Source organism: Geotrypetes seraphini, chromosome 11 (genome assembly GCF_902459505.1).
Source record: "Geotrypetes seraphini chromosome 11, aGeoSer1.1, whole genome shotgun sequence".
In the NCBI taxonomy this organism is placed as follows: Eukaryota; Metazoa; Chordata; class Amphibia; order Gymnophiona; family Dermophiidae; genus Geotrypetes; species Geotrypetes seraphini.
This window is the reverse complement of record NC_047094.1, coordinates 21,577,983-21,591,609: the sequence shown is the minus strand read 5'-3', so window position 1 is coordinate 21,591,609 and position 13,627 is coordinate 21,577,983. Positions and strand designations below refer to the sequence as shown.

Sequence of the window (13,627 nt, the reverse complement as noted above, 5' to 3'; positions counted from 1 at the left end):
TTCTCTGGTCAAGCACGGAGGTGTCTTTCTCTCTAGGGCCCAAAGCTCTGTCCACGGGGCTTCGCTTGTGACGCCAACCAGTAGTAATCCTGAAGGACCTCATCCATCAGGGTATGGTAGGTAGTATTGCTCCCTCTCCCCTCATATGCACACCTGGGTCCCTCCCTGCAAGAGGGAACAGACTGACCAGATATGCCAGTGCCGGGCAGAGTTATACAGTCTAAAACAAATCAAATATGCATATGTACTATCACCTCATACCTTATGAATATCTTATTGGACAGACTGGATCTGCATTTGTCTACATATTCCTTTCAAATTTGTTTTACCCTTGCAGTAAAAAACCAAACAAACCCTCAAATCAATAATGTAGTAAGACCATCACTAAAGTCCTACTATGTTATCTGTTCCAGTGGTGTGTGTTTTGCAGCTTGGTTGAAATTGGAATTGAATAAGGTGGTTTCTAGTGCAATAGGTTTGTCATTCTGGACTGTAGGGTATTCTCCCCATGCTTGTGAGACATTCAGAAGGAAATCCCCCTTCTTTTCCAAAAGAGTCTGCTACCCCCTTCAGTTTATTCTTTCTGTTCTGCTCTGTATTTTGTGTGTGTGTGTGTGTGTGTGTGTGTGTGTGTGAAGGGAAAGCTCCGCCTGCTTAGAAGAGAAGCGGGCTTGAGGTCTGCAGCTGACGGACCAATCCCTCTGTGGTACCTGTTAGCCAGCCTGCAGAAACTTTATAGAGCTCAGGTTTGAGACCCCTAGAAGCTTTGCTCACCATCTGGTTTGCAGGAGCTTGAGCACAAGCTGTTAGGCATCCACAGGGGGCTCAGCAGGGCTCTTCAGGGTGCCGGCTGTGTTTTACTTTCCCCTTTCACGAGCGCATGTCTGCAGGGGTTTGAGGATCAGTCAGACTTCAGAATGACTGGCAGCCCGAAGATCTCAGCGTTTGGAGGACAGTTTCATTGAGGCAATAATTTATTCTCCATAACATAAGAATAGCCTTACTGGGTCAGACCAATGGTCCATCAAGCCCAGTATCCCGTTCTCACGGTCACTAGTACCTGGCCAAAACCCAAAGAGTAGCAACATTCCATGCTACCGATCCAGGTCAAACAGTGGCTTCACCCATGTCTTTCTCAATAACAGACTATGGACTTTTCCTCCAGGAACTTGTCCAAACCTTTCTTAAAACAAGCTACACTATCCGCTTTTACCACAACCTCTGGCAATGCTTTCCAGAGCTTAACTATTCCCCAAAAGCTGCTTGATTTGCCAAAGTATAAGCCTAACCATGAGTTTTGAAGAAAAAAAGAACAACTTTTTTTTTAACTACTAAAGATAAAGCACAACTACTATAGTTTCTGAGCAGCGTCTTGTTGCTGTAGATTTTTAAGTTGAATATAAACAATTCAGCAGCAATATTTGCATCACTAAACACATTTTGCTGTCCTTAAAATCTAGCTACAGCTGTTAAATTTTTATGCCTGGTGAATTTGTTTGTGTATTATGAACCAGAGCAGATGTTTCGTGGCAAGTGTAAATGGGAAATCTGATCATTTATGCCATTTGTTTTGGGGGAGGGTCATAAACATAATGGGCTATTGAGATTCTTCTAAACTTATAGGATAGTAGGAGTATGGATTTGTCACTCTTTTCCTTAGATAATCAGAATTACTTCATGGGATCTTTGTTGCTTGAAGGCTTTTTGAGTTAAATGCATCTTTTTCACATTAGAGGGAATGCTTTTATTGTTAAGAAGCAAGTCGAGATCGCAGTGTGTAGTATTGATTAGTAAGTATGCAGACTCAATATGGGAATCCTTAGCTGTCAAAATGAGTTGGGTCTTCTGATGAGTCATAAGATGGTGTTTCTGCATTTGAGCATCCAAACTTGCAGAATGGTGCTGCTGATACGTAGATTCTATATACCCTGCAGGATTTTTAAAAAAGAATAAGATTTTATTGCAGGAAAAACGATCTTTAAAATTTAGGTCTGGCTAAAAGTAACAAAGTTTATCTATTTAGCAAGAAAAATATGATCAGTAAGATGAAGAATATCTTCCTCTGTTTAGCTCTGTACTATAGGAAGCTATTGATAGGCAGCATTCATAAATTTTGGGAAGAAAAGAGGCGCATGGATGAGTTGTAAATTTGGGGAATTTGTAATTTTTGGTTAAACATCATATGCTTGGTACAGGCTATATCTGAGCTTTAACAGTAGGTTTGTATTAGATTTTGTAGTTTTCATGTTTAAATCAACTTAATTTTAATTATAATTTTTAAAAAACTTTCATTATAGTTCAAGCTATTCATCTGCTGCTCTGGATTTTGAAACAAAGCACAAATTGGATCCGGTATTTGATTCTCCAAGAATGTCACGACGCAGCTTGCGCCTGGGGAATTCTACCAGATATTATCCTCTTGAGGATGCCAATAACAGCAGCATCAACAACAGTGCCTCTTTTGCTGAGAGAGTATCAGCTGCTAAAGACGACCTAGCCAAGTAAGCCTGTTATCAATGTACACAGAGGGGCTTGTTTACTAAAGTCGGGGAACTGTTTGCACCTGCTAAGCATTAGGTGTAAAACTTGCATATACTAAATGCAAAGCCTGTGTGGTAACCAGGGGATATGCCCACCATCTTCCCTGTAGTTACGGCACAGTAAATAAGCAGATAACTTGGATACATTACATAACATAACAAGTTTGTTTATATTCCTTCATTTGACAATATCAGGTGGACTTTATAATTTATGACCCAGAAATATCAAAGAAGTGACAAGTTAATTTAATCATGTATTTTTAATGGGTATAACTTAGAGGCAGACCGGATGGACCGTTCAGGTCTTTATCTGCCGTCATTTACTATGTTTGTTACCTTGTGGTTCAATGTGGATAACAGCAAAAAGAAGGCTAAGGCAGTAATCAGGATTATACAACATACTGGTAAATTAAAAATTACATTACTCATTTCCTAGCCAATAAAAATTTCCTAAACATGTCTTGCTTATTTCTAAATAGCCTATAATCTGAAAAGGATACTAATATCAACAAATCAATAAAAAGATTGTGGAACAGAAGCTCAAATGTACCAGTTTATAGTTTAATAAGCGTCCAAATAACTTAAAAACAATAATGTTAAAACAATCCACAAAGGATGTATACAGTCACAAGTGACCCAACACAGACTGTGTTTTGGCAAAATGAAATGCCTTCCTCAGGAGTCTTATAGGGTCCTTGATTGTCTTAAATATAAAAACATGAAAGTCACAAAAAATCCAATTAATTTAAGAGTCTACAAACGAATAGCATAGGATATTGGAGGCTTGTTGAAAATTGAGCGCTCTGTTTCACATACTGTTGGGAAGACATTTGAGAACTGCGTGCTACTATAATGTAGAAAGGGCCTGAGTTATGGTTATCCTTATCCTGTTAAATGATGCACATTTTACCCAAATACAAAGTGGATGGCTTTTCAAAAAACTTACAAGATTCCAATAAGATAACCCTACCAACAGTAAGTGTATACCTCTCGTGAGTTATTACTGATGAATGTTTTGAAGGAAGGAAAAGATCTCAGTAATGCTTTAGCATGGGGTATCAATTAAACCTCCATGCCATCCAGCACATAGTCATTGATCAGTTTGTTTCATGCACCTTGTGTATTTGTACTTCTATTTTACCCTGTAATTTACTAAGAGAACTGGATCAGTAACAGTTCAAGCCAACATTCAGAAACCAGCAGTTATTTATATGGCTCTCAGTTCAAATTCAGATCATTCCATCCCAGGAAAAGAGAGAGAAAATTCTCAACAGAAGTTTGACCTAATCACTTTCCACTGGCCTCTTAAAATACACTGAAAACCAGAGTGATACCCTTCTACAATGTGTCTTTTCTGGTTTTTTTTTTTTTTCTATTTTGGCTAGAACTGCCAAGAAGCTTCGAAGTACAAGCAAGCAGTCTATCACTGTCCATCACACTCCAAAAAGAAATGTGTCCAACTCATCTTTTTATAGCCACAGCAGTTATAACAGCCATGTCAGTGACACATCCGTGATGTCCACAATATTGGATGAGTCTTTGATTCAAGAACAAACAGAGATGGGTCATTTTTGGGGTAAGTAATGTAAATTAAATTCTCCAGTAAGCATTCTCTATTCAATGCCTTTTGAAAGTAGAGGCAAAAAGAGGAGACCCAGGCAATATATGAAATGTTTGGTGAACAAAAAAAAAATAAAAAAAATTATAATGTGAAAAGTGCTCAGTGTCCTTTGTCTCCTGCACAGACGGTGCCGCTAAGAGAACCATCATAACACTCTGTCCCAATACAAACAAGTTATTACAACGGCTACTTATAGAAATGGAAAAGGCAGCACTTATCTTATACTGGAGGTAACTGATCTTGTTCCTTCATCATAACTAGTCACTTTAAAGCACAATAGCAAAGAAAAATTCCTGCTGGGCCGCTATTTGGTTATGATGAAGGAACAAGATCAGTTACCTCCAATATAAGATAAGTGCTGCCTTTTCCATTTCCATAAGTAGCTGTTGTAATAACTTGTTTGTATTGGGATGGAAGAGTGTTATAATAATAATAGCTTTATTTGTATACCGCAATACCACAAGCAGTTCAGAGTGGTTTACAGAGGAAGAGACTGTACATATACAGCGATGTTACAGAAAATATTGTCAAGTACATTGGTAACAAACTTCGATTACATTAGTAAGCCGAGAGAGGATAGGTATATCCAGAAATATGTCAAAGATACAGCTGGTAATTCAGTGATATAACAAGGTAGGATGGAGTCAGAAATTTATGATGGTCCCAAACTTGTTCTCTTAGCGGCACCGTCTGTGCAGGGGACAAAGGACACTGAGCACGTTTCACATTATAATTTAAAAAAAATGTTAATGCTATATTTATGGACACTTGAATATTTGAAGATATATGCTGGTATTTTGATAATCAGATTTTGAAGAGCATATTTATTAAAAGTAATTCTATATTCCTTTTTTTGCGTAGAAAGTTTTCTGTACATATATGAGAATAGGTGGAGTGCTAGATGTAGACCAGGGATCTGGGCCGCAATCCAGTTGGGCTTTCAGGATTTCCTCAATGAATATGCATTGAAAACAGTGCATGTACATAGATCTCATGCATATTCATTGGGGAAATCCTGAAAACCCGACTGGATTGTGGCCCTTAAGGAGGGACTTTGAGACCCATGATGACAAAGTGGAAGCTCTTTATGCCCATCTGCTTAAGATGGTGGAGTGCAAAGATTATCACTCCAAAGCAGAGTGATTCAGAGCTTTTTGTTTAGTACTATATGTAGTAGTATTGCCTTATTCTAACTCCTCATTGATATAGAGTTATTCATAATTTTCATGTTCTACCCCCTTCTGTGACAATCGATAATAATGCTGTAGTACTGGTGGGTGGTTACTCTTCTGGTAAGCACAAGCACAATTTGCCAAGTGTTGTTATTTTTTGTCAAAAGAACTTAATATATATATATATATATATATATTTATTTTTTTTTTTTTAAGGTCTGGATGAAGATGATAGTGATATGAGAGGTAAATATTCACAAGATTACAGGTGGTGAATTTAGCATAACAAGAAGATTCTTCACATTTCTCTTTCCATTGCAACAGGTGGAGACACATCAGCAGTTCAACAAAATGGTGCTGTCAACACAGCAGAAACACAAACAACCATGGTCAATGGGTATCTGTGCAATGACTGCAGTATGCTGTCAGACAGGACGAACGTCCTTACTGCACATTCTGCTTCACACGTGGCTTCCTCAAGAGTATACTCCAGGGACAGGAGTCAAAAGCACAAGTCTAGTAAGAGGTTTCCTTCCCTGAATAAATTCTTATACATACAAGAGCTAACATGTCTTTTTTATAGCTGAATGCTATTTATTTGCTTGGAAAATGACTTCATATAGTGGCTAGATTTTCTTATTTTTTCCTTTTGCTATCTAAGAGCTGAAAGTTGGCAACTACAAGCTTGCAAAATGGTGACAATTTTTTTTTTTTTTTTTTTTTGAGAGTAAACAATTTAATTTTAATGTCTAGTACAAGTATTAAGTGATACATAATTTTGTTCTATATATGTGATTCCTTTCCATGATTCTTTCCACCACTTATCTACTTGAATCAATATGTACAAGGCACTTTAATTGCACTTTTTGCACATCAAAAATTGTTTACACAATTGCACTAGTTGCACAATATTCCAATTAACGCTGATTTTTGACTTTATATCATCTCTGCCACTTATTATTTGATGGCAGGAGTATTTAGAAGATTTGGCTTAACATCTAGCCTCAAGAATTTTTCCAGCGTTATTGGATACTGAATCAGTATATTTTTGGAGTTATTAAGTTATTTGTTTTTAACATATAATTTTGTAAGTTGAGATACAGCTGTGATATAATAAAGATTATTATTATTTAATCATCACAGAATACTATTAATTGACTCCCTAATAATGGATATACTCCACTTATCTACCCCATGTTCCTGTTGGTCATGTTTAGATAAAATGAAGATTGCTTGTTGACTGAAGGTTGGAAGGGATGCTTCTACCAAAGATGAAAATTAATGCTTTTTGCAATAAATTGTACTTTTGACAGGAAATGCTTTTCTTGATATAGCAGAGATCAGAATTGTACCACTAAGCTAAAGGTCCTGCTGATCCCATGATTAACACATCAAAATGGGAAATATGACTCATTAATACATTATCTGCATACATTGTATATATTCAGTTTAAAAACATACATATGTTTTAATATGTAGATATCAAAGAGTATGTGTTCTGAACACCAATTTAAAATATAAGAGAGAACGTGAACTCGCAGGCCTTGAGCATGCGCAGATGCTCAAGGCCCAGCACAGAAGAGGAGGCCGATCTTCAGGCATCGGCACCAAAGCACAGGACATGCTAGTGCCGAGGCCAGATGAAAGTAAGAAGCTGGTTCGGGTGGGTCTGGGGGACTTCAGATCGGGGGAGAGGGTGCCGGATTGCGGGGGGGCGCTCGTAAATCGAGGCACGCTCGGTTTCCGAGGTGCCGATTTTAAGAATGTTTTGCTCGTCTTGCAAAACACTTGCAAACTGGTGCATTCGTAAACCGAGGTACCACTGTACTGTTAAGATATTAAGAAGTACTTAATAATAATAATAACTTTTATTTTTATATACCGCCATACCACAAACAGTTCTAAGCGGTTTACAAGGGAAGAGACTATATACAGACAGCGACATTACAGGGAACTTTTGAATTTACATTGGCTTGTTAAGTTTAGACAGGTTTATCTGGATGTGTATTGGGAGTACATCAGGTTGAGGTGGGGTCAGAGAAATTTGTCAAATAGATAGGTTTTTATTGACTTACTAAATGTTTGGTACGAGAGTGTGTTTGAGATAAGTTTGGTTAGCCATTTGTTCCATTTGCCTACTTGGAAAGATAGTGTTCTGTCGAGGTATCTTAGGAAATAGTTTGAACATTTCCTGGTTTGCTAATGAGTAGTTGGTATTGCAGGAGGAGTTTGGAGTATGTTTGGTTGTATTTTTTGAAGAGTAGGGTTTTTGTTTCTTTTTTGAAGGTTTTGTAGTCTGTGGTCGAAGTCAGCAAATTGGTGAGTTGTTGGTCCAGTTTCACTGCTCTGTTGGCCGGTAAGTTGTTATACATTTTTCTTCGTTTGACATTTTTGGTTGGTGGGTGTGTGAATATTGTGTGGGTTCTCCTGTGTCTGGTTGAGGTGGATTGAGTTAGTCTATTGTTCCAGTAGGTAGGGCTGTCTCCATTTATAGCTTTGAATAGTAGGCAGTGGAATTTGAAGTGCACTCTGGCTTGTATTGGGAGCCAGTTTGAATCGTATGCCTCTGATGTACCACGACTCACACTGGCTCCCAATGCAATATAATTCTTATTGCCATTCAGAAGAGAAACATACTTAATCTACTTTTCAATAAGGAAGTAAAAACAGAAGGAAAATGAACATATTCATCAGATGTGAGGTTTTATATATACCATCTATACCAGGGATCTCAAAGTCCCTCCTTGAGGGCCGCAATCCAGTCGGGTTTTCAGGATTTCCCCAATGAATATGCATTGAAAGCAGTGCATGCCCATAGATCTCATGCATATTCATTGGGGAAATCCTGAAAACCCGACTGGATTGTGGCCCTCAAGGAGGGACTTTGAGACCCCTGATCTATACCTACTAATAAGCCCCTTCCATCCCCACTCCCCCCCAACCCATATCAACATTAAGAACATAACAAACATAGGAACTTGTCACCAATTCAAAATCATACAAACTAGCCATATGAGTCACCTGGAACTGAGCACCCATTTAGTTTGAAATGTCTGTATCTTCTGAGTGCATATGTGATCTCTTTGAGCTTTCACGATTCCTTATTTCCTTGATAAAGTATCTTATGCCTCAGATAGGCAGTGAGTGGCTTTGACTTTATCTCTTGATCTCTCTGCTGCCTCTGATTTAGTAGATAAGCTACTAATTTCGCAATTAATAGATAAAGGAATATGTGGTGAGGTTTTATCTTGGTTTTAACAAAATCAGTTCTTTTCAGGTTTCTGTATCATCTTCCATGTCTTCTCTCTACCAAATTAAGCTGTGATGCTCCTCAGGACTCTATTTTCTCACCAATACTATTCAGCATCTTCTGAGTCCATTCAGTTACCTGATTCAAGATTTTGATATTGGCTAATATTTCAATGCAGATGATATTTTATTTGTCTTTTGTACTTCTCTTACTATAACCCTAAGTTAACTCCTTTGTATCATTTTCTGGATAGAATAACTTCTTGGCTTCAGGCTTAGCAGCTAGTTAATTGAATAAAACCATGGCATGCAGACTTTCCAGTCACTTAAATTAGCCTCCTCTTCACCCATTCTATTTGGGCATCAAACTCCAATAGTGGACTCTCTTTCAAGTACCTAGGAGTTCTGTTCAAATTTCAACTTCCATTTTCCTCACAAGTTTCCTCAGTAATAGATGTTTTGCTAATCTACACCACCTTAAGTCTGCACTTATTTTTAAGATGAGACTTAAATATCCATCTTCATGCCTTCTTAATTTCACATTTAGACTATTTAATATTGTGTATGCAGATCTCTGTCAACAATATCTCTAAAAGGGTTCAGATATTTCAAACCATAGCCATTCATTTTATATGTAGGGCAAAAATATTTGGCCACATCACTCCACTATTTCTTCAGAAACACTGCTAATTGGTTCAGTTTTCAAATTAAATTCAAAATACTTTGACTAACTTTTTAAAATATTTCAAAATTCATATTTTACACTTCCTTATCTTCCTGTACAACCTGTTTCCTTCTTTAATGACTTTATTTAGTTTTGCAACAAACCAAAACAAGATGGACAAGGTTTACTCAAAATTGTTCAATAATAATAATAAAAAAGATTTGTAAACGCCAAAGAACCTGTATCTTCACTTTATTTCCTCCAGCTCTACCATGTTCTCTCTAGTACAGTGGTTCCCAAACCTTTCCTGGGGGACCCCCAGCCAGTCAGGTTTTGCATGAGAGAGATTTGCATATAATGGAAGTGACAAGTATGCAAATTTCTCTCATGCATATTCATTAGGGATATCTGGAAAACCTGACTGGCTGGGGGTCCCCCAGGACATGTTTGGGAACCACTGCTCTAGTGGTTTGGGGTCTTAATGTTGTACTCACCAGACTGATGAAATCTCCATTTGCGCCTATGTCTTCTATTCATCTTAAATATCTCACTTGGAAAATTGTATTTTTAATCTCCATCACTTCTGCATATCGAGTGAGCTTCAAGCATTGGTGTCAGACACACCCTTTACAGTTTTCCACCATGATAAAGTAGTTGTCTGCACCCATCCTTGGCTCTTTTTCACCTTGGAGAAACAGCTCGTCATACCTTAAACCAGTAGCCACATTTTGGATTTGTAGGTACTTGGAGGGCCGCAGAAAAATTAGTTAGGGGTCCTTTTACTAAGGAGCGCTAGCCAATTTAGTGAGTTAAATGCTAACGAGTCCTGCTGGCTAGAATTGGCAGTATAATTTTTTCATAAGTAAAAACCATGCCACAAGACTTAAAAATGATTGGTTTTATGAAAATACATGAATTATCTAGCCTTAATCATCTTAAGAGCAACCAAACTGATAAAGGGGATGGACCACCTCTCATATGAGGAAAGACTAAAGAAGTTAAGGCTCTTTAGCTTGGAAAAGAGATGACTGAGGAGAGAGAGAATTTGAAGTCTACAAATTCTTGAGTGGTATAGAATGGGTACAAGTGAATCAATTTTTTACTCCATCAAAAATTGCAGGGAAATACTTTTAAAACCAATAGGAGGAAATTTTTTTTTCATTCAGAGAATAGTTAAGCTCCAAAATGCATTGCAAGAGGATGTGGTAAGAGCGGTTAATGTAGCTGGTTTTAAAAAAGGTTTGGACAAGATTGTCATGTTTGTATTTGATATCGCCCATTGGTGCAGCCATCTGAGCGGTTCCCAATCGGTTTCCAATCTAAACAGGTACACTGAGTATTTTTCCCTATCTGTCCCGGCAGGCAATGGAAGGTTAAGTGACTTGCTCAGAGTCACAAGGAGCAGCGCAGGGCTCAAAACCATACCCTAGACTACATCTGGGGGCTGATTCATGACTTACAATATAATCGCAAATTTCAAAGTACTCACTTCTAAATTTTCTATGGTCATCTTTGTATAATTTCAATAAAAATACATGTTAATTGTGATTCATATGTTACTTTTTATGACTTTAAAAGAATGAAAAGTTGAAAATTTGGTGTTTTCATGTTTTAAATAGGTAAATTGCTAAAATCCTGGATCAAAAAGTTCATAGTCTGCGATAGAGACAGGGAAGCCACTGCTTGTCTGAAATCAGTAGCATGGAATGTTGCTACTATTTGTGTTTTTCTAGATATCAGAGAAGGTTTTAATTACAATCATGTTCACAATCAGTGAGAACTAAGGGCAGATGAATGTTGTATATAAAATGTAGTGATTGAAATGCTCATATGAGGGAGAGCATTGGTAGTCTGAATCCTTCTGGCACTGGAACTGGTTTTGACCATTAAAGATAAGTGTTGCCAACAGTAGATATACTTGGTATTTTTGAATTTGCTGATGTTAGAATTAATGTTAGAATGAGAAGACGAGGGATTTAGTTCAGCACTTGTAGGTTTTTGATTTGAGGGAGGGAGGGTGATGTATACATGATTAAAGCTGTGGCCCCTGGATGGGGATCTGGAATAACATATATAAGTTGTAAGAGATCCTATGATCTGAGTGTCAGATGCATTATGATATACCCACCTTGCAAAATTAACATGTATTTTGTGAAATTTATAGAATTTTATTGAGATTTATTGAAGTCCTTTGCAAGTTTGTGAGTTTGAGTTGATTCTCACATTGAGTGGTGATGAAATCAGTTAAACACAAATTTTTATATACAATATTCATCTGCCTTTAGTGCTATTTTGAGTTCTTGCTATTTGTGTTTTTGCCAGGTACTTGTGACCTGGAATGGCCACTGTGGAAATGGTCTAGATCAGGGATCTAAATGTCCCTCCTTGAGGGCTGGAATCCAGTCAGGTTTTCAGGATTTCCCTAATGAATATGCTTTGAAAGCAGTGCATGCACATAGATCTTATGCATATTCATCGGGGAAATCCTGAAAACCCGACTGGATTGCGGCCCTCTAGATGGACCATTGGTCTGACTCAGTATGGCTATTCTTGTATGCTGCTTTATTCAGCTATTTTCTCTTGTTGAGTTTCTTTTACTTTGACTATGCTCAGTGTGAGAGAATACTGAATGATTAGAACTTCATATCTTATGAATCTGAGAATAAAGGAAATCTTAAGGCTTTGAATTTTTCTTAAATTCAGCTGAGGAAGCAAGAATGAGGCAGTAATTTTAATGATTTTTCATATCCACTAGAACAGGGGTGCCCAATACGTCGATCGTGATCGACCAGTAGCTCAGGAAGGCAACGTGAGTCAATCGCAGAGCCCATCCCGGGCTCCATGATAGACTCTTGTTGCCGTCCCGATCTACCGGGCCTATCAGTCTTCTTCTCACCGACGTCAAAGACGCCGACGCCGGGCATCCACTTTAGGCTGTTTTTTGTCATTTCGGGGGGGGGGGGGGAGTGTGGCGGCGGCAGCAGCAGCAGCCTGAAAAAGAAATCATCCTGGCCTGTGTCGGTGTCATGCTCCGGAGCTTCTACCTCTTCCAGCAGCCTTCCTATCTGGCCCTCTCCCTTCTACCTGCTTCCGGTCACACCCCCTGCTCCGCGGCTCTCTTCGGCAACTCAGCAGCAGCGATCGATACAAGCTTCTGACGTCGGGGCCTACCCTCTGCGAGTCCCGCTTGTTTCAACTTCCTTGATGTCGGCAGCCTTTCTTGATCACCGCTGCTGACGAGTTGCTGAAGAGAGCCGCGGAGCAGGGGTTATTCCCGGGTGTCGGTAGAAGGGAGAGGGCCAGATGCAGGACTCGTGGGTAAGGGAGCAGAAGAGAGAGAGAAAGAGAGGGGAGGGAAACAAAAGGAAATATTTCATACTGGGCTGGGCCGGAGTGGAGGGAGGGTGGAAAGATTCTGGCTACAGGGTGCATTAACAAAGGAAAAGGGGGGAAAGCTGAAAATGGAGATAGTGACACAAAGAAGAAAAAGGGTAAGCAGGACCTACTGAATAAGGATAGAGATACAGAGGGGACATGAAGAGGAGGTGAAATAGAGACATAGAAGTAATGTTGAAAAAGTGTGTGTGTGTGTGGTGGGGGGTGAGATAAAGACATTGAAAGGGCAAATGGTGAACATGGGGTAAAGACAAGGACAGAGACAAATGAAGATTCTGAAAAAGTGGTGAGATAGGGATATAGGTGAGATGGACACAAAGAAGGGTGATGCTGGAAAATAGGTGGCATGGTAATTCTGACAGACACAGAAGGGAAATGCTGGATCAAGGAGAGATGGGGCTCAGGCTGAATGGAAAGGGGAGAAATGCCTTGTTGGCCCAGAACTTCCTCTCATATGTCAGAATTGACATCAGGGAGCGGAATGCTGGTCAGCGCGACGCTTCTGCAGAGAAAGCTTGGGACGGCGGTGGCTTGGGGGCTGTTCCCTGATGGCGGTGGCAGCAAACAGAGTGGCTTGGGGGAGGGCACGGAGAAAGAAAGAAAGGGGGCAGACAGGGAGACAGAAAGAAGGGGGAACAGGGAGACAGAAAGAAAAAGTTGGGGGAGAGAATGAAGTCTGGAGGAGAGGAAACATACAGGAGGCTGAAAGAAAGGAAGAAAGATTGGATGCATAGTCAGAAGAAGAAAGTGCAACCAGAGACTCATGAAATCACTAAACAACAAAGGTAGGAAAAATGATTTTATTTTCAATTTAGTGATCAAAATGTGTCTGTTTTGAGAATTTATATCTGCTGTCTATATTTTGCACTATGGCTCCCTTTTACTAAACCGCAATAATGTTTTTTTAGCGCAGGGAGCCTATGAGCATTGAGAGCAGTGCGAGGCATTCAGCGTAACTCCCTGTGCTAAAACCTACTATCGTGGT

At 39.1% G+C, this 13,627-nt stretch overlaps 1 protein-coding gene across 14 annotated transcripts in view; it reads left to right on the top strand.

Annotated features, from left to right (window-relative positions):
- SUN1 (Sad1 and UNC84 domain containing 1) overlaps positions 1-13,627 on the top strand; it is a 140,115-nt gene that overhangs the window by 43,903 nt on the left and 82,585 nt on the right. For all 14 annotated transcript variants that reach the window (XR_004541140.1, XM_033963963.1, XM_033963969.1 and 11 more), the window contains 4 exons: positions 2,298-2,501; positions 3,926-4,116; positions 5,550-5,579; positions 5,658-5,852. Coding sequence is in view for 13 of the 14 variants with exons in the window: in XM_033963963.1 (XP_033819854.1) it covers positions 2,298-2,501; positions 3,926-4,116; positions 5,550-5,579; positions 5,658-5,852 (620 nt within the window). In the remaining variant the exon portion in view is untranslated. The remainder of the gene's footprint in view (positions 1-2,297; positions 2,502-3,925; positions 4,117-5,549; positions 5,580-5,657; positions 5,853-13,627) is intronic.